This window comes from Mobula birostris, chromosome 30, assembly GCF_030028105.1.
Source record: "Mobula birostris isolate sMobBir1 chromosome 30, sMobBir1.hap1, whole genome shotgun sequence".
Classification (NCBI taxonomy): Eukaryota; Metazoa; Chordata; class Chondrichthyes; order Myliobatiformes; family Myliobatidae; genus Mobula; species Mobula birostris.
In genome coordinates this window covers 17,888,520-17,915,760 of record NC_092399.1, presented here as the reverse complement: position 1 = coordinate 17,915,760, position 27,241 = coordinate 17,888,520, and the positions used below count along the sequence as shown (strand labels likewise).

The 27,241-nt window shown below is 38.5% G+C and overlaps 1 protein-coding gene across 1 annotated transcript in view; it reads right to left on the bottom strand.

Moving 5' to 3' along the window:
• Nucleotides 1-856: 856 nt before the first annotated feature.
• sf3a3 (splicing factor 3a, subunit 3) overlaps nucleotides 857-27,241 on the bottom strand; it is a 30,084-nt gene continuing 3,699 nt past the window's right edge. The window contains exons 5-17 of the mRNA XM_072247105.1: nucleotides 26,343-26,415; nucleotides 23,223-23,314; nucleotides 20,970-21,052; nucleotides 19,152-19,290; nucleotides 17,915-17,983; nucleotides 16,817-16,884; nucleotides 16,605-16,709; nucleotides 13,486-13,555; nucleotides 11,377-11,541; nucleotides 6,939-7,049; nucleotides 6,029-6,119; nucleotides 5,274-5,329; nucleotides 857-1,429 (exon numbers count right to left, since the gene is read on the bottom strand). Of these exons, the coding sequence (XP_072103206.1) occupies nucleotides 1,352-1,429; nucleotides 5,274-5,329; nucleotides 6,029-6,119; nucleotides 6,939-7,049; nucleotides 11,377-11,541; nucleotides 13,486-13,555; nucleotides 16,605-16,709; nucleotides 16,817-16,884; nucleotides 17,915-17,983; nucleotides 19,152-19,290; nucleotides 20,970-21,052; nucleotides 23,223-23,314; nucleotides 26,343-26,415 (1,200 nt within the window). The 3' untranslated portion in view covers nucleotides 857-1,351. The remainder of the gene's footprint in view (nucleotides 1,430-5,273; nucleotides 5,330-6,028; nucleotides 6,120-6,938; nucleotides 7,050-11,376; nucleotides 11,542-13,485; nucleotides 13,556-16,604; nucleotides 16,710-16,816; nucleotides 16,885-17,914; nucleotides 17,984-19,151; nucleotides 19,291-20,969; nucleotides 21,053-23,222; nucleotides 23,315-26,342; nucleotides 26,416-27,241) is intronic.

Genomic DNA, 27,241 nt, shown 5'->3' with positions numbered 1-27,241 from the left:
CTAAATGTTGCAACATTTAAGGGGAGGGGCACGTCAACTCAGATCATGAGAGGCCTGTGCCCAGCATTTTCATGCCTTACAAGGCGCAGATTGGAAGTCTGTGTGGGGTGCCACTCCTCGCACAGACTAGAGCAATGTGTGATTAAGTGCCTTGCTCAAGGGTACAAACACGCTGCCACAGCTGAGGCTCGAACTAGCGACCTTGAGATAACTAGACGAACGCCTTAACCACTTGGCCACGTGCCCACTTAAACCGTTCCTTATCTATGTCGGGCTGCAGGAAAAGCCGTTAATGTTGAGCACAAACCTCAACTTTCTGTGATGAATTTAGTTTTTTTTAAAAACAGTGATGGTGGGAGTTGACAGTTTCATGGGGCTATCAGCAGAGCAATGCAAACAGGTCAGCAAATTGGGGTGATACACGTCTTCCTTGCCATAAACAACTTACTCTTCGTATGGTAACATAAACTTTCCGTTACTTTGTCAGCAAATTCCATCTTCAGCTCGTCTCTCTTTGCTTTCACATTACCTTTCTTCCAGTTGTAATACTTGCTAACTCCATGAGTATTTTTATGTATGGCGTAATTTAGTATGCATGGATTTCTTGTCACATGGCACAAGAGGCACTGTACGCCAGATGGAGCATGATTTACAGTAATGAATCAATTTATCTCAAAGCATCAGGGCTGGGTGTTAGTGAAAAAGGCAGGGAGAAATCTATGCAACTGGTAGAAAAAAATGGAACAGCATTCAGGAAGTCATGACGGAAGTAAATGGTGGACAAGTGCTACAAAACAGGAATAAAGCAGCAAGCTGGCAGTGAACAGAAGGCAGATAAAAATACTTAAAACAAGACTAAAATGCAAAAAAGAATATCACAATTTACTTTATTAAACTGTGAAAATGTCAGATTCTGGAGTGAAAAAAATCCCAAAAGCAAAGGTCACACTATTAACTTCAATGAAAGAGGATTCTCTGCTATATATTCTGCTTTGACAAACTGCTTATCTGTAAAAGTTTTACATCCACCAACAAAAAAAGACTGTCATAGCGGTCCCACTTTCTTGGTTCAAAATGACAGAAAGTTACCTGTCATGCTTATTTCGCAAAATACAAAACATAATTTTGTAAAACATTACACTGAGTTTTGGAGAACTAACAAATAATTTTACCATAAACTGAATTATACAAATTTTCAAACATCCAGTTCACTTTCACCTTCTTTTGAATTTGTGTACAGACGTTGGAGAGTACTGGATCTGGCTCTTGAATTAATGAGAGGAAAAAGAAACTAAATAAGCAAGCACCCTTATCACTGTGAAAAAGTCTGAAGAAGCAGCATTTCATTGGTTTAGAGTAAGCCTTGTCGTTTTAAATCTTCATAAGTCTTCTTGTTAACTACATTTCCACTTGAGTCTTCATATTCTTCCTGAAGTGTAAAATATTAATTCATAATTAAAACAATTCTTATAGTCCTGCAGAAAAATGTTATTATAATTTCAAAAATAAGGCAATTAAACTACTTTAAGTAGGAACAAATAAACTTGCACTTAGATACCTATACTCAGTGATCATCTAAGATTTTATAGAATGAAAGAATATCAGAAAAATGGCTGTTTACTAATTTAGTTTTTTTTGTAATCTAAGTTAATCAAATAATATGAATAAGATGCTGTTCTACTTCTATAATCACGAAGGGTCAGCATATTTTCACCCAAGTTTAAAAGTCACAAATTTACATTTGCTCCAGGACAAAAGCAATAGTTGGGAACAATGTAATTCTGAGGAAGTACCCTCAGAGAAACCTTCTGGATGAGACATTAAACGAAGGCCCCAGCTAACATTTTAGACCAAAGATTTAATAGCACTCTTGCCAAAAAAGAGAGTAGAAATTCTCCTTGTGCCCAGCCAACATTTATCTGTCAACAATGTAAACAGTCCATCTGATTAGTTTATCGCCTTGAAATACCATTTCTTGTTTGTGATTCTGAAAATGCTGCCTGACCTCCCAAGAAATTCCAATAGCAATATTTCATTCCATTCGTGTCCTCAATTTATATCTATCACATTCACTAGCAGTTTTAACTGGTTATTCAGTCCAGGGCTGCTCACATCTGTATAGTAAATAGTTGCTGTGTTTATCTACAAAACATTCGTGACTCAATTTCAGAAAGGAGAGTCAGGCTGGATATCAAAGACACAGAAGGTTCTGTATAACTGCAAGCGTGAAAACAATTTTTAGTATCTAAATTGACAACACAGACAAAGGATTATCAAAACAGCACAATGGTTACAAAATACACCAGTGAGTGAACTGGCAAAATGCTTGCTGTATTACAATCTCATTTCCTAAAAGTTAAAGGATATCATTAATGAAAATGGTTGCAGGAATTAATATCCACTAGATACAAGATGGTCTGTTGTGTAGAGTTAGCAAAAATTAAAGAGGTGACAATTGAGTGTGTGGTCCATCAGGTAGATCGGCAAACTAGTTTTAAATGTAAATTGCAGAACATGTAATTTAGATATATACATATAAATAAATCAACCAAAGAAACACTACATAAGCGGATCTCAATAAAACACACAAACTAGCTTACAAACAGAAGATAAGCAAGGATGTAGTGTTGAGGCTTTATAAAGCATTGGTGAGGCCTCACTTGGAGTATTGTGCGCAGTTTTGGGCCCCTTATTGAAGAAAGGATATGCTGACATTGGAGAGGGTTCAAAGGAGGCTCGTGAAAATGATTCCCGGTTTGAAAGGCTTGTCATATGAGGAGCATTTGATGGCTCTGGTCCTCTACTCACAGGAACTCAGAAGAAAGAGGGGTGACCTCATTGAAACCTATCCAACGTTGAAAGGCTGTGAAACAGTGCCATGTGGAGAGGATGTTTCATATGGATGGGAAGTCTAAGACCAGAGAACACAGCCTCCGAATAGAGGGGCATCATTTTAGAACGGAGATGAGGAGTAATTTTTTTGGCCAGAGAGTGGGGAGTCTGGAATTTGTTGCCACAGGCAGCTATGGAGGTCAAGCCATTGACTATACTTAAGGCAGAGCTTGATAGATTTTTGTTTAGTCAGGGCGTGAAGAGATACGGGGAGAAGGCAGGAGACTGGGGCTAAGGAAAAATGGATCAGTCATCATGAAATGGCACAGCAGACTCGATGGGCCAGATGGTCCAATTCTGCTCCTATACCTTATGGTCTTATAACCTTACAAATTTCAAATATCTCAGGCTGAAGGGAAAGGCTCAAAACAAATGTAATGTTAAAAATAGGGTAGGAATAAGCTTCATAGTTAAGCATGTCAATAAAGTAAATGTTATATGTATTACAAACTATATAAGCTGTTAATTGAACCACATCAACTATGGTACATTTTCTTTAGATAGCACCAATAAACTTCACATGAAGGGCTCTAATTAGCATTTTAGGAAGATGATTTCTAATACTAGGTCAATTCCCAGGCTAGCTACTAGTCAGAAATCACCAAGACTAGCCAGGAGAAAGGTAGCAACAGACTTCTCAGTAAAACAACTATCAAATCTGGTTGGAAGAGACTGCTACTGAATGCAGCGAAAGCAGCAAATCATTCACAGTAAGACCCTTTCAAATCAAAGCACTGTAAATATTTCACAACATTGTGACTAACCTGAACGCTAATGAGGAAGATGGTAGCAAGAACTCACGTCAGTATAAAAAGTAGAATATTTAGGGAAAGTCAGTGTGGCTTTGTGTAGGACATATCAGGACTTACAAACTTGATTTGAGTATTTTTCGAGGAGGTGACAAAAGTGCATGAGGTGGGTAAGACAGGCGATATTATCTGGATGGACTTTACAGTGCTCCAACTGTATAGGATACTAGTGAGGCTGCACCTGGAGTACTGATGCAGTTCTGGTCTCCTTGAGTAAAGATATACTGGGTTTGGAAGCAGTGCAAAAGAGATTCATTAAGTTCATTCTGAAGATGAGACTTTAGTCTATGAGGAGAAATTGAGTCATGTTCGACTATTCTCGCTGGAATTTCAAAAGAAGAGTGGATCTTATAGAAAAATAAAATTATGAAACGAGTAGATTAGAGCCATGAAAGTTGTTTCCTCTGGTGAGACTAGAACAGATTCAGGAGGGCCATGAGGAGAAATTGCTTTTCCCCAGAGTAGTGAATGCATGGAATTCTCTGCCCAGGGAAAAAGCAGAGGCTTCCTTTTAAATATATTTTAAGATGCAGTTAAATAGGTTTTTGCATAACAGGAGAATTAAGGGTTATGGAGAAAAGGCAGGTAGGTGGAAATGAGCCCATGGCCAAATCAGCCACGATCCTATTGATTGGCAGAGTGAGGTCTACAGGCCAGATAGCCTACTCTTGCTCTGCTTCTTATGTTTAATAAGGCATTTGTCAAAGTCCCTGTTAGTAAGTTGATTCAGCAGATAATGATGCATGGGACCAGGGTAAGTTACAAGTTCAGATTTGTAACTGGCTGATAGACCATTATCTTCTTTTGGTTGGAAGTCCGTGACTGATGGTGTTTTGCAGAGATTGGTAGGTACAGAGAACTCCGTTGTTTGTGATAATGATTTGGATGAAAATGCAGATGGAGAGATTAATGCATTTGTAGATGACACCAAGGTTGGTGGAGTTGTGGATAGTTGAAGGACTATCAAAGAACACAGTGGGATACAGATATGGGCAAAGAAATGGCAGATGGAGTTTAATCCAAGGAAGTGTGAGGTGTTGCACTTTGGGAGGTCAAATGGAAGGAGAAAGTATATAGTTAATGGTAGGCTCTTTAATAACATTAAGGTACAGAGGGATCTTGGTATCGTGGTGACTGATAAGTGACACAAGGAAAAGCAATTTTTAATGCAGTTCTCATACTTGCATATCACATAGACAGCATGGTCGATCCTGAGCAACAGTAGGTCTCAAAGGGAACTGGACAAGTATATAAAAATGTCTCCAAGATTAGGGGAGTGCGACCAGTCAGATTGCGCTTGCAAAGAGCCCGCTCAGACTGGATGGACTAATTGACCTTCTGTGCTATAACCTACATTAACAAATCCATTGATCCATACAGTGCAGCAACTGTTTTTCTCCAATTATTCTCTTTTCATCTTGACTTTGGTCACAGAAACATCCCTCTGATTAAAATAGCTGACCCAAAAACCATATGGCTCCAACCTGGAAGTATCCAAGTACTTCAAGAGCAAGCTGCATTAAATACTACGTGCTTCATTCACAGTTCAAGCAGCTTAATTATTGCAATTACCTCTGTGTCAGGTTGCCATCTCTCTGCTGCCTTTGAATGCTTGAGTTTTGCCCACACTAATTGAGAAAAAGAAATTGTTAATAGTCTTATCTAAAAAGTATCTAAAAAATGAATTCTTCTCTCCAGATAAATCACACCAAATACCAACCTGTTTACCGAAATGTGACTAAGATTATTTTGACTAAATAAAAGTGATTAACAGATTACTCGAGATAGTTTAGAACAGACTAAATATTCTATATAGTCATAGTCATACTTTATTGATCCTGAGGGAAATTGATTTTCGTTACAGTTGCCCCAACCAAGAATATATATATAGTCTAAATATTATAGATTAAGCAAAGGTATTACTTCTACTAAACAGGAAGATCTAATGGTCTCCTGTGGCTCGTAATCTGACTTTTTAAGGTCATATCATTTGACTGTGCCTTTTCTTGATTTATGACCAAGAGGAGTTGAAATTTCTGATTAAATATTGAACACTAGGGAGCAAAGGCAGTTCAGCATTTTATTTATTGAAATATTTCGAATTTCCCAAAATCACCTAGCAAGAAGATAATGTATTTTAAACGAAGTACTTTTTAAGAGAATAAGTTTCATAAACCCACTGATTGTTTCTAGCATTTCTTTCTGACTGAAAGTGACCCCACTGTATACAGCCTCTGTGCTAGAGGTAAAAACATATTTTTAGTTAGAAGGGATATACAATGTAATTTTACCCAATCCTGACTCAAGTAAAACAAAAGAGCACTTACGAGATACTGCATCCTCAATTTGGGTAACATTTGCAAAATGAGCTGTGTTGGGGATTCCAAGACACCTCATGCCATGAGCATGACGCCATTCCTAAAAATGGTGAAAAAAGTAACATGCATTGAACAACAGAAATAAATATACAACCTATACCATCTTCTGATTTTCTTTTTAAATAATAACTTAGTTGTCAACAAAGTTCTATAAAAAGCAGTATGTTCAATCATTGTGGATTAGTAGATGTTCCTGCTTTTATCTCCTCACTTCTCTCCAAATATTTTCTACCAAAACTTGTGTGTGCCAATGTCCTCTCTGCAGATACTACCTTGCACTGGGCAAAGCACTACAGCAATAGCTTGCACGGACAGAATACCCATTAAATGGACTGGGTGAAAAAACAAACCCCACTTAAGTGACAGGCTTCACTAGGCACATTTACAGACTGGCCACAGTGGATGTCCCCCTAAGGAAATACTTAAAAAAAAAATGAGTAAACCAGCTTTTAACAGTCTGACAGTCATTAACACTGAGTCACCTGTCATCAGCTTACAACAGGGTCAAAGTGGCACATGGTACAACACACATATATTATTGTGATCCCCAAGGAGAGGATTTCCTGATTTCAACTTTGTAGCTCTGTACAACTTAAAGGGCTGGGATCGCAGAAAATAAAAAGAGGCCATTCCATATTCTAACAGAATAAAATACCAGACTAACTTACCGATCTCAAAAAATCCCACAGAAAGGAGAATTCATTGATTACAAAATATTTAAACCAACTTACTACTCCTTTTGGGGAATTAACACAATACAACTGAAGGAAATAAAGTAAAAATTAGAAAGGTTACCTTGAAAACAATGTATTTTAGCTTAACATAAAAGTTTACAGACAAAGGTAAAATTATCACTTACAGCAAAGTGGCGTTGGAATGCTTTGGGTCCTCTGTAAGTGTAATTACCACAGATTTCACAGTTATAGTTGATATTCAAACCATGCAGCTTATATAACCAGTATGGAATGGGCTGCAAAAGAGAGAGAATAGATAAGAAAGTTAAAACTATACTTTAGAAAGACAGAAGTGCCTATTGAGATGTACAAAATTAATTAACACTGCCATCTGCTGATGACATGTAGCACTGCTGCCAATTGATCTCAGAGTGAAGAAAAATGGATGCCTAAAACCAGTAAGAGTTTAAAGCGGGGTAGGCAACCTGTGGCCCGCGAAGGTATTTTGACCAGCCTGCGAGCAAATATTGAGATATTTTGCTTATCCGGCCCGCGAGCGATTTTTCCTTATTGAGTGTTTCATGCGACCACACTGACGGACATGCATGGTGTCTTGTTACACTGGCCCCAGGTTCCGTTTTGTTCCAAACCAAACACTGATATGTACGAATGACGGGAAGGCAGACTACCCTATGAATATTTATTAGATACTCTCAGTGCACGCGCAGGTTCTCAGATGGGATCGTTCAAATTTGTAAACAGAAACAGCGTCACTGCGTTTTAACAAGAAATCCACGCTAAATATCCAGATATTTACATGTGCTATGATACTTGAATAACTTGCCTTTTGAAATAAAATCAAAGAAAAAAATTCCAATGGCAATGAATGCAAAATGCAGGAAGGTAGACGCTGAGTGCTGAAAAAGCAGTGAAAATGAAGGAAATACCCGTGCCAGCTATGAAGTCTCAAAACGTATTGCAGAAAAGATGAAGCCTTTTACAAATGGAGTTTGTCAAAGAATGTTTACTGGCAGTGGTGGATATTATTTGTCTTGAAAAGAAATCTTTATTTACATCTATCAGCCTGTCAGTAAGAATGATCACACGGCGAGTTGAAGAAATGTCAGACGTTAAAAGTTGTTTAAGGGATGCTTGCGACGAATTGCATTTTTCTCCAATTGCGCTTGATGAGAGTACAGACTTGAGAGACACTGCTCAACTTGCAGTGTTTGTGCGAGGAGTGACCTCAACTTTTCAAATTTTTGAAGAGTTTATTCAATTAATTCCTATGAAGGACACGGTTACTGGAGCAAACATTTTTGAAGCTTTGCTGAAAATTATGTCAGAAATGAAACTTAATGTGTCGAAGCTAATTGGCATCACAACTGACGGGGCACCAACAATGGTGGGACAGAAAAACTAAACTGAGTTCTTTGATTACTAATTGGCATTCTTGGTTAAGCACAAATGATTTTCTAGCATACGTTATTCATTAATTTGAGGCAAAACATAACTATAGATATATTTAAATGGATAATTCCCATATTTCAAGTTTTTTTATGGCATTTATCTGGCCCACCGTCCGCTCATTAATACGCAATCCGGCCCACAGAGGCAAAAAGGTTGCCGACTCCTGGTTTAAAGCAACCAGGACCAAAGGAAAAATGCATGGTAAGTGTGTTACTGCCTGTGGTCTGAAATTTAGGAAAATCAAAAAAGTTACAGATGCTGCAAATCTGAACTAAGAACAGAAAATTCAGTAAACATTCTCTTATTCTGTTTGCAAGTTTGCAGCCTGTCCCAGCATTCTGATGAACCAAAACATGAAACACACTTTTCTGTCTACAGGTGCTCTCTCTTCTCTTTTGCCTGTTACACTGCTGGCAGCAGTGAAGCTCCTCCATCTCTGGTGGTGTTCACGGTTTCCTTCATCATGTCAGTAGCTTCCTCTCAGTTTTCACTACTGTCAGTCATGTATGTCTTGAAGACTCAGGTATACCATCGCTGTTTCCGTAACAATTTTGTTTTACCAGTCAGGGTTGTTCGTCCTGAGATGAACCCCTGGACCTGGAAGATAGGTGGATCACTCCTAGTCTGACCTCTACCCTTTGACCTATTTGGCATGGGTGACCCTACTAAGAGCCAAAGCATAAGGTCATGACTCCAGCCAACATACTCTCCAGGTCATTGTAGCATGTGGGCCTCCAAACACGCTATCTAGCTTTGTTGAGACACAGATTTCTCTCATGTACGTGGGAGGTGGTGCAATACCTTTATTAATATTTAGGTGACTGCTGTAAAGGGGGCACATTTAAAGCCATTTGTTTTCTGCAGGATTGAAACCCCACATACATCAGCTAAAAAGTTTCTTTGGGCGGGACTCCAGCTTGTACCAATGACCCCTTCTCCCATCTTCAATCCTCCTTCTCTGCTTGGCACCCTGCCCTAGTTTTCTGCCCACTCTGGATCTTTTTTATCTTTAACTACTGCCCTTAACCATTTCTCCTTCAGCTCCTCCTATTTCCTTCAAATCCAAGGTGTAGCCATTGGCAGTCGCATGGGTCCCAGCTATGCCTGCTTCTTTGTCAGTTACATGGAACACTCCATTTTCCAAGCCTACACCGGCATCACTCCCAACTCTTCCTACGCTACAGTGGCGACTGCATTGGTGCTGTTTCCTGCACCCATACTGAGCTCATTAATTTCATCAACTTTGCCTCCAATTTCCACCCTGCCCTCAAATTTACTTAGTCCATTTCTGACACCTCCTTCCCCTTTCTCAATCTTCTATCTCCATCTTTGGAGACATCAATCTACGGATATCTTTTACAAACTCACTGACTCTCACAGCTACCTTGATTATACCTCTTCCCACTCCGGCACTTGTGAAAATGCCATTATCTTTTCTCAGTTTCTCCATCTCCGCCGCATCTGCTAAGGATGAGGCTTTTCATTCTAGAACAAATGAAAAGTCTTCCTTCTTCAGAGAAAGGGGATTCCCTTCCGCCACCATCAACACTATGCTCACCTGCACTGCTTCCATTTCATGCATGTCTGCCCTCACCCCATCCTCCTGCCGCCACACCAGGGATAAGGCTCCTCTTGTCCTCACTTACCACCCCACAAACCTCCGTATCGAGCACATAATTCTCTGTAACTTCTGCCATCTCCAACAGAGTTCCACCATCAAGCACATCACTCCCTCCCTCCCCCACTTTCTGCAGGGATCGCTACATGACTCCTTTGCCCACTTACCCCTCCCCACTGATTTCCCTCCTGGTTTTTATCCTTGCAAGTGGAACAAGTGCCAAACCTGCCCCTACACCTCCTCCCTCACTACCATTTAGGGCCCCAAACAGTACTGCCAGGTGAGGCAACATTTCACTGTGAGGCAGTTGGGGGTAATCTACTGTATCCGGTGCTCCCGGTGTGGCCTCCTATATATTGGTGAGACCCGACATAGATTGGGAGACTGCTTCACCGACCACCGTCACTCCATCGCCTCAAAAAGCGGGACAGCCCAGTGGCCACCCATTTCAATTCTACTTCCCATTTCCATTCTGACGTAAGTCCATGGCCTCCTCTACTGCCACAATAAAACCACACTAGGTTGGAGGAGCAACACCTTATATTGTCTGGGTAGCCTCCAACCTGATGTCATGAACACTGATTTCTTGAGCTTCCATTAATTGCCCCCCTCCTCTACTTCACCATTCCCCATTCCTGCTTCCCTCTCACACCTTCTCTTCTTACCTGTCCATCACCTCCCTCTGGTGCTCCTCTCTCTTCCCTTTCTTCCAGTCTTCTGTCCTCTCCTATCAGAATTCCCCTCGTCCAGCCCTCATCTCTTCAACCAATCAGCTTCCCAGCTCTTTACTTCATCCTACCCCCTCTCCCAGTTTCACCTATCACCTGTCACCTTGTACTTCTTCCTCCCCCTCCCCCAGCTTCTTCATCTGTCTTTTCCCCCCTTCCATTCCAGTCTTGATGAAGGGTCTCGACCCAAAACGTCGACTGTTTTATTCTTTTCCATAGATGCTGCCTGACCTGCTGAGTTCCTCCAGCATTTTGTGTGTGTTGCTTTGGATTATCAGCTTCTGCAGAATTTCTCATGTTTGTCAAAGATTCCAGTTGTTTGATTTCAACATTATATTTCCATGAACATAATTTTCAACAGGAGCTTAAATTATTTAGAAGTACAGTATAGGATGTGTGTAGAGAAGGGTACAAAACAAATTGGGATACACTATTTCAACGTGGCAGCCTCCTTTATTTACATTACACTATACCATGACACAATACTAATTCAAGAAGACTCACCACTGATCAAATATTAGGTCTTATTATAGTTTGCCATTTTTAGTCAATTCATGTAAAATTTTATGGGATTTGGGTGTGTTTCTCTGGAATTTATACATCAAAATTATCCAAAGAATGGTTCAATTTTAAAATCATACAAGTGGATGAACGAAGGAATTGATAGGAGCGCAGAAGAGTAAAGTTGATGAAGATTTACAGAAAAATTGCCATTCTCTCGAGTTAAACATAATTTTATAAGTAATCAACTAATTGCAAAAATTAGAATGGCCCAATTAATCGTTTATGATCCTGTCTAAAGCTCACCTTGCCATCCCAACCCAATGGCAGGTTCTTGGGATTATAGATGATTTCATTTTCCTCATCTTCACTTTCACTTTCACTGATGTGTTCCTCTTCTTCTTCCTCCCGCTCCTCTCCTGTCCGAGCTTGTTTGCGCTGTACATTTTCTCTGGTGAGCTGTCTCTGTTCCTGTGGTACATGGAAGAAATCTCAGAAGGCCACCAATACTTTGCTGTACTAAAATAACAAAACTAATCTGTTTAGTTTACCAAACTTAATATTTTTTTTGTGAATGTACACGTTCAACCATTATATTTAACATTAGGAAAGTAACAATATAGTGTCTACAGATTATTAAGTATTATAAGCTTGTATATTCTATGTGAAATCTTTCGGCAATGTATCTATATAATGTCCTTTTTAAGCATTGCTGGGTTATAAGGAAACCAGGGAGGAGTTCATGGACCAGCAAGAGAGTAGGTCACATGGAAATATTTGCATATTTGGAGCAGCTTCAAGCTAAGGGGTAAACTAGGTTTCCTAAGACCTGATGCAATTTGAACTGTGACAACAGGTTTCTTTTATTGGGGTATCCTTCATAAGCAAATTTTTTTTTAATATAACAGCTCGAAACATGTTTTTGATAATATCTACACTTTAAAATAATGTTATTAAATCAGTTATCAGTTACTGGGGAGAGTATTCTAACAGCTCCATCACCGTCTAGTATTTGAGGTGGGGGGGGGAGCTACTGCACAGGATCAAAATATGCTGCAGAGTGTTGTAAAATTAGTCAGTCTCATCATGGGTATTAGCCTCTGTAGTATCCAAAGCATCTTCAACAAGCGATGCCTCTAAAAAGCAATGTCCATCAAGGACCCCCATTGCCACTATCACCAAGGGCATATCTTTCTCTCATTGCTACCATCAGGGAGGAGGTACAGAAGCCCGAAGACACACACTCAACGATTCAGGAACAGCTTCTTCCCCTCTGCCATCAGATTTCTGAATGGACATTAACCCATGAAAACTACCTCTTTTTTTTGTTTCTATTTTTTTTACTACTTATTTAATTTAACTATTTACACACATACACACTTACTGCAATTCGGTTTTTTTTCTATTATGTATTACATTATACTGCTGCCGCAACCAATTTCATGACATATTCTGATGCCTATAAACCTGGTTCTAATTTCTCAAATACAGAAAATGTGCTCAAAGACCAAAGACCACAAACCTGCCTCACTATCACATATTCCTTGGGCAGGATGCCTGGCCCATGGATCATTGTTAGCAAGCACCTGTCTCATATCCTCTTCCTAGAGCAGAGACCCAGTATCTGGCTAACAACCATTTCCAAACAAATTGCAAATGCTTTCACAGTATTAAAAAGAGATCAGAATTTTGCATTTCATTTGTTCTACAACAGCAATCATTTAAAAAAAAACACACTTCTATCATTTTTTTTTGATGCAAGTGCAAGATCAGCTTTTATATTATACAACAAGTAACTTATACAATTATTTTAAAAAGAATAACTTTGATCTACCAGGAAAAAGCAAGCATCCATCGAGATGTTATTAAAAGAGTGGTCCTGAACAGTGCTGCTGAGCTTGGAGATCTTGGGAGCCAGGTTCGTAGCTCCTTGAAAGTGGCTACACGAGTCGGTAAGATGGTTAAGAAGGGTTATGGGATACTTGCTGTTATTAGTCAAAACACTGAGTTCAAAAGTCAAGAGGTTATGTTGCAACTTTATAAAACTCTGGTTAGGCCACATCTGGAGTATTGTAAACAGTTCTGGTCGCCCCAGTATAGGAAGGATGTTGAGGCTTTGGAGAGGGTGCAGAAGAGGTTTACCAGGATGCTGCTTGGTTTAGAGAGCATGAGCTAGCATGGGAGGCTGGATAAACAGGTTGTTTTCTCTGGAGCAGCAGCAGTTGAGGGGAGATCTGATAGAGGGTTACAAGATAATGAAAGGTATAGATAGACTAGACAGAGAGGTTTGAAATGTCTAATACCAGAGGGCATGCATTGAAAGTGAGAGGGGGTAGGTTCGAAGTGGATGTGAGGGCCATAATAAAACTCCCCCCATCAGAAAGGTCAGACAAACAACAGAGTCGGTCAACTTACCCCAAGAATCTCGATGTATTCATAGACCTGAGCTTCAAGGAAAGCAATTTCTTTGTTGCGTTCTGAATCCCTGCAGTTAGGGTGGGAGGGTGGCGGCCAAAGGAAGAAGGAATGGAACACAAACATATTATTGAAGCAGATGAAATGAATCAAATCAGGACAGAAAGATCACTTTTTTTAATGAAATGTTGAACATTTAGAATATTCATCTGAATTGCTGCTATGGTTGAATTTTCAATTCTTTTAAGGCATGCAATGATGTAAGACTTTCTCCCTTATCTCTAATTCTACCATATGCACATAATATTCCACAGCAGTTCCAATTCATTAGCTTTTGTTCCAATTAAAATAACAATTATTGGCATGGGGAAATTAATTACTTTTTTTTTCATTTCATGCAAAACACACTACTGGTCCGATACAGTATAGATATTTATTTAGTGATACAGTGCAGAGGAGGCCCTTGGAGCCACGCCACCCCAGTAACCCCCGAGAAACCCGATTAACCCTCACCGAATCACCGGACAATTTATAATGGCTAATTAACACAGCCAGTACGTGTTTAGACTGTGGAAGGAAACCAAAGGACCTGGAGAAAGACCACGCATTCCACGGGGAGGTCACACAGAGACTCCTTACAAAGCCGGACCAGATCTGAACCCTGAAACACCCCAAGTGGTAATAACGCGACTGTTGCGCCCATATCACAGAGACGTTTTTCAACTTATTAACTGCGAGGGCTTTGGTGACAATGCATGCTCTAATTTTCAAGGGGCTGACATCATGGCTTCATTTTAGGGCTTTCTAGATTTGAAAAGCAAAATAATGCTGAACCTATTGTGTTACCTGAATCTATGTATTGTAACACACAGAAATGGTATCATGCCATCCAAATATCATATGAACATATCAAACGTTCATCTGTTGATCCACTGAAACAGCAGGTTCAATAACAATTGGTACTTTCAACTGAAATGTAGTAACATCATGCTTATATCAAATATATGAAGAGTTAAGCTTATACAGAAAACTTCCGAATATTACATTCTTAGCTTATCATGACGATATAGAGCTGACTCCACCATTTCTGTGGTAGAGGAACATTACGAACCAAAAACCCTGCAACAGATCAGCCCTATGCTCACTCTTTGTGTGACAAGATTATCGTTTGGCTGTGAAGTGTCCAAACAAAAAAAAAATGTCTGCCAACAATGGGTTTACTAGTGCAAGCTATTTCACAGTATTCAGTATCAGCAACACTGTATCAGTATCACATCGGGAACAAAAAGAAAGAGTATTCAATAGAAACTGGGGAAAATATTCCAAAAATTATCAAGTATCATTGATCCGAGTCATTAATTCTGTTTCTATCTGCACAGATACAGCCTACCACCAGCTTTGTGCTTTTAATGTTTAACTTACAAGACCTTGTATGGTTGCTGGTTCACTGACCTTCACTATAGCGAGCAGACAAATGAACATAAACACAAAGATCACAGCTGCATTCCCTATATACAGCAGAACTACTCTGGTTGTGTATGAACTCTTTGTTCAACAAGCTTTCTTGGTGAGGTAGAAGATAACTGTAGATCTAGCAGGCCTGGTGGGAAACTGATGGGATCAGACCGTGTACCCATTTTACACAATTGATTTTACTTTCCAATGAAGTCAACAGAATCTAAAAATCAGGTAAGGATTAAAACAAGTACCCATCCAATTCTGTCAAATACACTGGAAGGTGATATTAAAACTACCTACACCTCAGTGACAATGAACTATTCCATTAGAAGACTTAAAAGCAAACAGAAAAAGGCCGTGAGAAACAGCATTTACCAACACAAGACATTCTGCCGACACTGGAAATCTACAGTAACACGTGATGCTGGAGGAACTCAATAGGCCAGGCAGTGTCTATGGAGAGGAATGAACAGTTGATATTTCAAATAGAGACCCTTCATTGGGACAACTGTTTATTCCTCCATAGATGCTGCCTGACCTACTAAGTTCCTTTCAGCATTTTGTGTGTGTCATTCAACATTTACAATGCTCAGGGCAAAATATGGAATGATAGACGAAGTCAAAGCAAAGGCCAGATATCATATCCAAAACTGTAAGGTTTTATTTTTGGCATTATGTAAGACGCTGTAAGGATTCACTGCTAAGATAATGGCTTCTCTGTAATGTTTCACTGCTAAGGCTAATGAAATGGTTTCTCTGTAACATTCACTGCTGAGGTAACGGTTTCTCTGTAGCAGCAATGTTTGGGTTATGGCTGGAGATAACAGGACTTTGGTTATGCATGTTAGCCAATCAGGATTTTGTTGCTCTGTCTTGTGAATCTGGAAGATTTTTCGCTGGCTTTTGCCGGGGAGAGGTGAGGGGAGAAGACGCGAATGGAGAGATTTGGTAGACCGCCGGACGGGGTGGACTTGGAGCAAGGGTCCAAAGGGCAGCAACGATCGGAGGAGGTTGATGGCGGACGATAGACTTATCAGTGAGCTCAAACTTTGCGCAACAGACTATTTAATAAGATTGGTCCCTTTTTTTTCGTTTCTTTACTAACCATACAGTCAAAGTAAGAATTATAAAGCTTAATCGTTTAATCACAGAATTGTGTATTGCTTGTTATTTCGGGGTACTGATTTGTAACAGGGGATACACTGCGCAGCATCCACCCAAACAAGATTTCTTAAGTTTGGCCAGGCTGGGGGTTATCAACCCCTATATTAAGCCGCTAGCCGAAGCAAGAGTTACAATTATAAATGGCATATAGATATGCAAATGTATTTAAGATCAAGTGGCTTAATTGATTAATGGAGATTGAGGCATCCTCTGTTTGTGCAGAATCTGTTTCCATTAGATGTGCAATAATGATTATACAATTGCTCACCACGTGGGTGGGTGATGTAAAAGAAAATCTTTCACTGCTGTTTGTCATACAGTTATCATGGCTAATAAGTCAACTGCCTGGAAGTGATGAAGGAAGCAAGATTCAGATAGAAAGTTCTGTTGTTTATAAAAATAATAATTTTTTGATGATACATGTTAAATCTATAGAGAAACTTGGCAGCATGGCCTTTACACACCAACATAAATATCAATTTTGATATTTTACTAACTTTTTAGTGCCTTTGGATTTAGATTTTGCAAACAGCGAGGGATCTAGTGCCTCCAAAGATTTCCCTTTGGTGCTGAACAAACGTTGAGCTCTTTCTTCTAAGGTTCTGAAAAAAAGGATCCATTTTAATACATTTCACAATTTAAAGTATTCCCGCTTAATAAAATAAAAATTAGGTTTTTCTCCCCCATGAATTTTCATCTGAACACTTACCCTCCACATTTCAGACCTAAAGCCATCAAAGCAGATTTTAATCTGTCCAGCCCCAGGGAAGCCAATTCCTGACATTTCAAGATAATAACAGTTATGAAAACCATCTAACACAAAAGGTTACCACATAAAGTGTGTCCTTATAATTAATATTAATATGATAGCACAAATACAAGACAATTGAAATAAATGGATCATTTTCAATCTGGCTGTGGCCAATGGGTTGTATGGATTGGATCCAGGGCTCTGGCTGTATTAATTACTTAGATGAAAGGACCAAGGGTAATATAGCCAAGCTTGCTAACAAGTCAGACTTCAGGGGCATTCAGACTGCAACATGGTTCCAAAGTGTGTGTCCCAGCAGAGGGCGTGTTCAGAGAGCATTTTAGAAGATAGCAGAGTGTATTGTGGAAAAGTATGGGATTTTTCATTTTGATGATCTTTTAAAAAACATTATATGAATATGAATGTTGCTCAGTGGGATTATATTTTATGCACACTGATGAATCAAATTTGTCATGCAGGTACAACACATTGGCAAAAGCCAAACGTCATATCGGGTCATTCTTGCAAAATGTCAGAGGAGAAAAGCAAATTGTTTCTCAAGCTGAAGAATCTTGAAGCAAGGAAAACGGTTTCAGCACACCTAGCACTACAATGGGTAGAAATTTAAAGGGAGAAATTCATCGGAGATCTGAGGGATAAGTGTTTCCACACAAGGGGTGGTAAATTTGCAGTGAACTAATAGAGGAAGTAGTACAGGCAGATCCTGTTATAATCTTCTAAAGGTATTTGAAAAGGCAGTTAGATAGAAAACAAGTAGAGGAATATGGACACAATGCAAACAAATAGCTTCTGAAGAAGTAGAAAGGAAATAATTTAGGAAGCTACATAAATAATTAAGGTATGAAACATATAATTGTGTAAACATTTCAATATTTTCATTAATGGGCTGAAAATTAAAGTTTTAAACAATCAAAGCATTTAAAGACATTAACTATGGCTATATTGAATTATCAAACACCTTCCAACTCAATATATTTCAAATTATGTAACCTTTAAAGTAGACTAATCAAAAAAAGAATAATTAAAAGAACCTACTTCCCAAGATGAAAAAGCTGACAAATCTAAGTGAGCTCCAGCATGGGTCAAGGCACTGCTAGTCTCTTTCTGTCAAAAGAAACAGCAATTAACTTCAATCAAACTAAATGATGCAAGTATACAAGGTGATCCTAAATTCTTAATGCAATATAAATAGGCTGCAATGCTTGATGACTTTATTCAGATCTTTAAATTGTGTGACAGTTCAATGCACACATTTAATAAAGAGCAGATCAAAGTAATATTTAGACTGCAAAATGAAAAAAAAATATAAATATCCTGTTCCACGTCTCAGCTTTGTGAAAACATTCAAGCTTGTATAATACTGTACTAAAAATATTCATATTGACATGGAATTTTGATCCCCTCCTCCTACTCATCATAAAACCAATAAATTTTACCACGACTTGTTTGCCTCTCAATGATTACTGCATTGACTTTCTAGATCAAGCTTACAATTTTATAAGATTTCTGGAAGAGCACATACAAATCAAATTAGCCTTAAAGTATAAAATACGACAGACGCTACACACCTGAAATATACACAAAAGTGCCAGGAAAGCACTCAGCAATCAAACAGCATTTTGGAGGAACAATTTATCCTTCACGTCACCAGCGACTTACTTTTTAAGTTCCAATGAAAAGTCTTTGACTTAAAATGATGCTTAATTTCTTTCTCAAAAAGATCTGCAAAATGCTTTATAGAAATGCTATTGTTTTCCTTCTTAATTAACTTGGTACTGACTGTGGAAAGTGAATAGGACAGAAAATAGTTGGAGAAGAGTCTAATCAGTTCTTACTGATCTTTAATAGGCACCAGAGGGGAAAAAAGGAATAAAACTGGAATGGGATACAATCAGTAAACTCCTCCACAAATCCCACTGGACTAACAGTACTACGGCAAAATGATACTCCAGATTAGGATTGTTTGGAGACTGTGCTTGTGTGGCAACAAGTTACTGTACACTAACTGTTTCGTTTTTCTGGCATTTTGCCATTTTGACTACAAACATTATATTGCAAATGGTGAATGTCAGAGCTGTATTTTTCACCTAGCTAATGTTTAACAGCTTGCTCAGGACATCCAACACATTGTAGTAGGCTAGATGTAAATGACAAACACAAAAACAAAATTGATATAGATTTGCCTTGTTGCAGTTAAGTGAAGTTGGCACAAAAAGTCACACAGGTATGTGTCTCTGCAAATAATACTGAGAGTTATTAAAATACCACATACTGGCCAGCCAGGAAAAGTGCCATTTTCCCATTTCTTCTCAAAGTCATTTTGTATTTTTCCAAACAGCTCATTCTGATCCAATAAAGGCTTCACTCGATCTGCGTAATCCTGGAGATAATCCAGCAACATTTCCAGGTACCTAAAGCAATTACAAACTACCCTTAAGAGTTTTTATCTAGGTGTTATGTCTTTTAATGTATAGTGACTTTATATGGGATAAAACATGGGGTGACAGTTAAAACAAAACAAGGCACTTGGTTAAGAAGCGCTTAGATGATTCAAACAACTTTAAATGATTTTAAGTGAAATAAGTTATGAATCTCAATTTCAATTTTTAAGTAAATAATTCACTTAAACCTCTTCTAACCATTATAAAGTGCCAGAACAAAACTTCTAGATACTGACACTTGGACTGCTCAAAAAATATATAATCAACACATAATGCTCCCCAATTTTCTGCACTGTGAGGGAAAAGAACTGAATACATTTCTTTTAAAACATATAAATATAAATTTACAGAGTAGTGTTTGTAAGAAACAAAACTTGTCCAAAATTAGATCAACTATTAGCAGTAAGGAAAGCATACTGACTCATATTGCCAAGTATATGATTTGCATTTCAAATTGTGAAAAATGAAACATAACAGAAATATCACAGAGATTCGAGATGGTTTCCAAACTGTTACATAATCACAATTTGCTCATCAGCTATGAAAGTATACTTTTCTAAACATTTCCAAATTATAATGCAACAAGTTAAACTGCTTTCTATTATTTTCTAGAAGCTTGCAATCAAAAGCAATTAACCCAGAATCTGACTAAAATCAAGTGTATTTCAGGACACAGAAGAAAGAATTTTCAGCTCTATCATACCATTGACTCATAGTTTACTTCATAATTAGTTAATTTGAACCAGGGTGTCTTGGAGGGAAAGTAATCACTTTGTTGATTGATTTATTTATTCAGATACAGCGTGAATAGGCCCTTCTGGTCCTTTGTGCCGCACCAAAGTGAAGCTAGAAGCCACACCATTGGTTCAAATCTGAAAATAAGTATAAAACAACTATCCTCTAGGGTTTATTGATCATCTATCAATTAATTTTCAGGAGGTAATATAAATAAAAAAAGTTAACTCAAACTGTAGAACAAATAAAAGTAATTGTTCTGCTTCTAATTGTTCTTTCCATGTTTTGTACGCAGTTTATTTTATTAAAACATCACTTCCTGCGCGGGCTAATTCATATTTCAACTTGAAGCATGCACTGTACAAAATCATCGATCTCCATCCACTCTTTATTTGCCCTTGAAACAGCAATACCCTTTCAAAAAGTTTTCTGATTAAAAACCCTGAAGAAAGCTTCCGGCTTGGGTTATTTTTAACTCCCTGCGTTCCCTGCTTTGTACACAATGCACTGCGAGGGCAGCAGATGGATGTTGTTTGAAATGGAAACTTCAAGAAAAGGAAAAAGAACATGTACTTTTGATGAATAACAGCAACTTTGCTCTTCCATTAAACAAGCTACTTAATATAATTCCAATAATGTCATTTCTATCTTAAGAACTCGAGCACTACAAATGCATGACTCCATGAGGTCAGAATGGAGCCCTATATATAAAATTAAACAAATGTACAAGAATGCCGACACCTATGACTTGGAACTCCTTGTCATTCAGGTCAGTTATTAATACGCTGCTAGGAAATGAGTTTTGATTTAATAAAATGCTTGCATCTTATATCAGAAGAAAGTGATAGCTAACTTGGGGAGTACTTATAGTCCGAACAGAGGGGCAAACATTTATATGAAAATTGACCACTTACCGTTTATATTCTGCATTTTTCTTTTCTTTTGGAATATCAAAAAGTTGATCAAATGTAATTAGGTAGGTAATGTAATCACATTTCTAGAAAATAAACATTTGTTATCGTCATTTCTGATTCGATGTAATAACAAAATAGTTACTTTTATGCTGATAACACTGCTATTTTATTAGAAAGCATCAGCTGATTGCGAAGCAACCTTAGTAAAACACAATGAACTTCTGGCCATGCTTTACTGAATTCTAAAGAGTACTTTATCCCAGATCCAAAATTACCTCATGTGGTTTATAAATTGTTTAGTTTACCTAAGACAGGAGTTCCTAACCTGGGATCCACGGACTTCTCGGTAATGATAGGGGCCCATGGCATATAAAAGGTTGAGAACACCTGGCTTAAGACTTGATTCTGTTTCGAGACCTGCGCCTAGTGGGGGTACACAGGGGTCAGTGCTGGCACCTCTTATTAATTATTTATATAAATTACTCGGATATGAATGCGCACGATATGATTAGCAAGTTTGCTGATTTTTCTAAATTAAGAAGTCTTGTTGATAGTGAATCCGGTTACAATGAATTGCAAAGCGAGGGGCTGAGGAATGGCAAGTAGATTTCAACTTAGATGAGTGTGAGTTGATGCATTCTGGATAGTCAAACCAGGGTAGGACTTACAAAGCAAACGGAGGGGCACTGATGAGATTTTTGGAACAGAAGGACCTGGGAGTACAAGTGCATTGTCCGCTGACAGTGGCCACACAAGTACACACGGCTGTGAGGAAAGTGTTTAACATGCTGGCTTTCAACAATTAGGGTATTAAGTTCAGGAGAAAGGAATTATGTTGAGTTATACAAGTTGTTGGTGAGGCCACACTTGGAATATTATGTACAGTTTTAGGCACCCTGTTATAGGAATAACTTTGTCAAGCTGGAGAGATAACAGGAGAGATTTGAAGACACTGTCTGGACTAGGAGGATCTGAGTTAGAGGGAGAAGTTGTCCAAACTGAATCTGTTATTTCCTGGAGTGCAGGAGAATGGGGGATGACCTCACAGAAGTTAATAAAATCATGAGAACTATGGATAAGGCGGGTGGTCATAGTCTTTTTCCCCAGGGTTAGGGAGTACAAAACTAGACGAACATAAATGAGAGATTTAAAAGAGATCTGAGAATTAACTTCTTTGCAGAGAGGGTAGTGAGTACCTGGAATGAGCTACCAGAGGAAGTGGTTACAGTGGGTACAGTTGCAACATTTGAATAGATACATGGATGGGGAGGACCTTGGAGGATTAGAGGGCAAACATGGGCAGCAGGTGCTATCAGGAAGGATGCTGTGGTTGGCATGGACTAGCTGGGCCATAGGACCTGTTTCTGTGCTGTATTACTTCACGACTTTGAATAGCTATCACCTGAGAGTGAATCAAAATTCGAAATAGAGATGGAACCACTTGCCACCAGGGGGAGCAATAACAACATTTCAGGAAGTACTTTGACCACATAGCAACTACTTTCCAATGTGTGATTTAACTTTTTTATTTGTACACATGGACACATGACAGAGATACTGAATTATTTTCAAAACCCTTCCAGGAACACTAATGATTCAGTATCCAATTATGACAAACTGTAAATCATTAAATCATAGAATCTTATATTTAAGTTTCATGAAGGTCATTTATTTAAAGGACATCCAGAAAATGGGGCTTACTTTTCAATAAACAAGTCCCCTTGCACATTATCCTTTTAAAACACAACTAAAACATTGAAATCAATCCACAGATTGACTCAGTTATGCTAACATTCTGTTTTACTGGTTTTATTCCTTTAATCCCATGAACTACACATCATGAGACAGCACAGTAGTGTAGTGGTTAGCACAACGCTTCACAGTGCTAGCGATATAGGTTCAATTCCCGCTGCTGCCTGTAAGGAGTTTGTATGTTCTCCCCGTGACCGGGTGGGTTTCCTCCGGGTGCTCCGGTTTCCTCCCACTGTCCAAAGACGTACTGGTTGGTAGGTTAATTGGTCATTGTAAATTGTCCAATGATTAGGCTAGGGTTATATTGGGGGAAAACATGAAATGTCCAGGCAGCATAACCTTCAATTTTCTCACCTGTGGGGAAACTTCCAGTACAGTGTCTATATAAATGATCACCTTTATGGAGAACTGTTGGACAAGGTCCATCAAGAGACAAACAGAAGCACCGAGGTTTTTGACTACTACAGCACCACAAAACTTCCTCATCCTTATGCAACTTACCTCTGACCCTTTCAGGTTAATATATTTAAGATAGCAGTCATGAAGATCAAGGTAGCGTCCATATCCTTCCTCATCTGTGAACTCAACTAGATCTACAAAAAGAAATTGGGATTTAATTTCTACTTACATTTCAATCACAATTAAGAAAAGATTTTTTATGAAGTAATGATGCTAAAACAGTCACTGATATTTTCAGAGAGATTGTTGGGCTATGAAACCAGCTACGAACAGAAGTAGTAGAGGAAGGCAAGATTACAACTTTTGAATGACTTTTGGACAATTCATGAATAGGAAAAGTTTAGAGCAGGGGTTCTCTACCTGGGGTCCACGGACCCCTCAGTTAATGGTAGGGGTCTACAGCATTAAAAAGGTTGGGAACTCTTGGTTTAAAGGAGTATGGGCCACATGCAAGCAAACGGGCCTTGCTCAGGAAGACATCTTGATTAGCATGGATGGATTAGGCCAAAGGGCCTATTCCCATGCTATACAACTGTAATACTATGATACCAGAGAGGCTCTTAAAAGTAATTTCACAATACTAAAAGGTGAAGAAGGAAAAATTAGTTAAAATATATTATGTGAAAACTATTTTTCATAATTTTACATGCCATAACTAGTCACCATGATATTCACAACATCCTTACAGTTGCACACAGTTCATAGGTGAACCACACAGTATTTTTAATGGTGTAATCAGCCTATAACTTAATACGTAATCTATGCGTAGAATCCTTAAAGGGAAGGAGGAGCAGCCAGGAGTCATGATACATATTAGTATCAATGAAACAAATGCAATCTAGAAGCTAAAAAGCAGGACCTTAAGTGCAGTAATCTCTGGATTGCTGCCTGTGCTACGTGCCAGTGAGGGTAAGAATATGATCTTGCATGTGAGCATGTAGCTGAAGAACTGGGGCAGGGTTTCAAATTTGAGAATCACTGCGATCTCTTCTGGGGAACGTACGAGCTGTACAAAAGGGACAGGTTACACCTGAACTCGAGAAGGACCAATGTCCTTGCGGGCAACTTTGCTGAAGATGTTAGGAAGGATTTAAACTAGGCTGGCAGGGGAATTGGAATCTTAGCGACAGGTCAGATGATGAAATAGCTGGTGTAAGGATAGATGAAATGAGATGATAGGCAGTGGATAGGGCATAAAATGGAGTCAGATGGATGGTGTGTCTATTTTAATGCCAGAAGGAACAACAGTGATGAACCTAGAACACACATGGGTCAGGAAATGGAGCTACAATGTTGAGGCCATTAGGAGACTTGGCTGTCACAAGGGCTACTGGATGGTCCAGAGTATAGATGCTTCAAAAGTGACAGGGAGGGAGATAAAAGAGGTGAGGGGGTGGTATTGCTCATCAAGGACAGTATCACTGCTGCAGAAAGGATGGACATCATGGAGGGACCGTCTACTGAGTCAGTGTGGATGGAAGAGAAAACAGGAAGGGAACAATCACTATATTGGGAGTATTCTATATATCCTTCAAAAGCAACAGGGATACAGAGAAAGGTGCAAAAATAACAGGGTTGTTGTCATGAATAACTTCAATTTCCCAAATATTGATTGACAGCTCCTTAGTGCAAGAGGTTTAGATGAACCAGAACTTGTTACGTGTGTCCAGTATGCAGTCTGCCCAATATGTAGACAGTCCAACTAGAGGTGAACCCATACTAGATCTAGTATTAGGCAGTGAATCTGGTCAGGTAACAGATCTCTCAGTAGGTGAGAATTTTGGAGATGGTGACCACAACTACTTGACCTTGGAATTGGATGTTCTCTGGGAGATGCACAATGGAAATATGGACATTGTTTAGGTTGACAAGAGAACTGGAATATTTAGTCAAGTTGAAGAAAGAAGCGCACTTAAAGTTCAGGAAGCAAACAGTGGATATGACTCTTGAGGGTTCATAGTTAGGAAACAGCTGAAGAAGAAATTTAGGAGAGCTAGAAAGGGACACGAGAAGATCTTCACGTGCAGGATTAGGGAAAACTCAAGGTATTCTACATGTATGTAAAGAACAGGAGGATGACTAGAGTGGGGGTAGAACTGACTAGGGATAGCAGAGGAAATATATGGAGTTGGAGACAGACGAGATAGGAGAGGTCCTTAATTAAGCTTCAGTATTCATCAATGAGAGGGACTTCGACAAATGCAAAATCAGTGTAGAACAGGCTAGTGTGCTGTAACACGTTGAGGCTAAGAAAGAGGTATTTGAATTTTTGAAAAACATTAGAACACATAATCCTCAATGCTGGACAGAATATACCATAGGTTACCACAGGAAATAAGGGAAGAGATTGCTGTGTTGTTGGCGATGATCCCTGTGTCTTCACTGTCCACTATCTGAAAATTGGATGGTAGTAAATGTTACTTGTTTGAAAATGGGGGTAGGGATAATTCTGGGAATTATTGATCGTTGACCAGTGAGTCTTACTTAAGTGGTCGGCAAATTAGTGGAGAAGATTCCCTGACAGGATCTACAAACATTTGGAAAAACATAGTCTTATTAGAAATAGTCAGCACAGCTCTGAGGGGCAGGTCTAGCCTTCTAAATGGTGGGCATGAACACACTGTCCTTCTCGATAGGCATATGAATGTAAGATAAATGGAGGGTTTCTGTGGGACAGAAGGGTTAAATTGATCTTGGAGTAGGTTAAAAGGCTGTAGTGTTCTATGATCTATGTATTAAGTGGGTTCAGACAAGGCATGATATTTAAGACAAGGCACGATACACAGAAACTGCATAGCATTTGGAAACTGAAGATGTGATGTGTATACAAATACCATAGATGGAATAATTTTTGCAGAAGAATTCCATGCGATACACTTGTTGTCTTAATAGCAACAATTAATTGCGGGCAATATTTAACAAGGACAGTTATTAGATAATAAAGAATACAAGCCACTATACTTGGATAAATGGAAAAAAGATAATGTTTTAATAGCACTTCATATGTCATTATCATTAAAAGCAGTCATGCATTTTAAGGTAATTGAGCATCTGTAGACAGTTAAGTATACTGAAATTGACTTTCCTATAGGTTTCAGAGTTAACGCAATGTTACCCATGATTACATTAAAAAAACGCAGAAACGCAGAACTATACACCTACTCTGTGCTTCTTCACTTGGATTATCTCGTGTCTTCATTAACTCCTCAAACTCTACTGACATTGGAATACTTATCTGTAGCAAAGATAAAAAGTCAAATATAATTTATATTGATTAGTTTCAATCAGAAATATGCAATTATCAACAAATATAAAACTTCAACTACTAGACAGATATTAGACATTCATAAATTGAAGTTCAAATTCCACCATATCTTCAAATTCATTTACAGCATTAATTCAAAGTAAACTTAATTATCAAAGTGCATATATGTAATAAGATCTAGTGCTTTCCCGGTGTATATGATGAACAAATTCTTCTTCGGCTTATCCGTACACAGCTGGAAACCCGAGAAGAGTTTATTCGTCAAAGTACATACATGTTATCATTTACTGCCTTGAGATTCATTTTTTGTAGGCATTCACAGGAAAAATAAATAAATACTATAGATTCTACAAAAAAAATTCATACATAAACGAAGACTGATAAACAACCAATGTGCAAAAGAAGATAAATTGTACAAAAAAAATTCTGGGAGCATAAGTTGAAAAGAGATCTTCACAGTGAGTCACGTAACATCAGGCCCACCAAGTAAATGACACTTCAACCCCTTTGAATTGTTCAGCAAGCTACTCAAATAACGATCAGCTAGGAATGGGAAAAATATTGACTTCACCAGTGATGGCCACACAACCACTTCAATTGTGAATGAACTTTCTTTCTTTTTAAATCTTTTTATTGAATTAGTACACAAAAGGTAAACCATATAGGCACTAATACACTGTTAGAATATAATATATTACAGGAAATATTAATACAGAAAAAATTAATACAAACAGTGCAATTTAAACATAAAATAACAAGGTAGTATAATAGTATACTGATTTTTATATAGATCAAT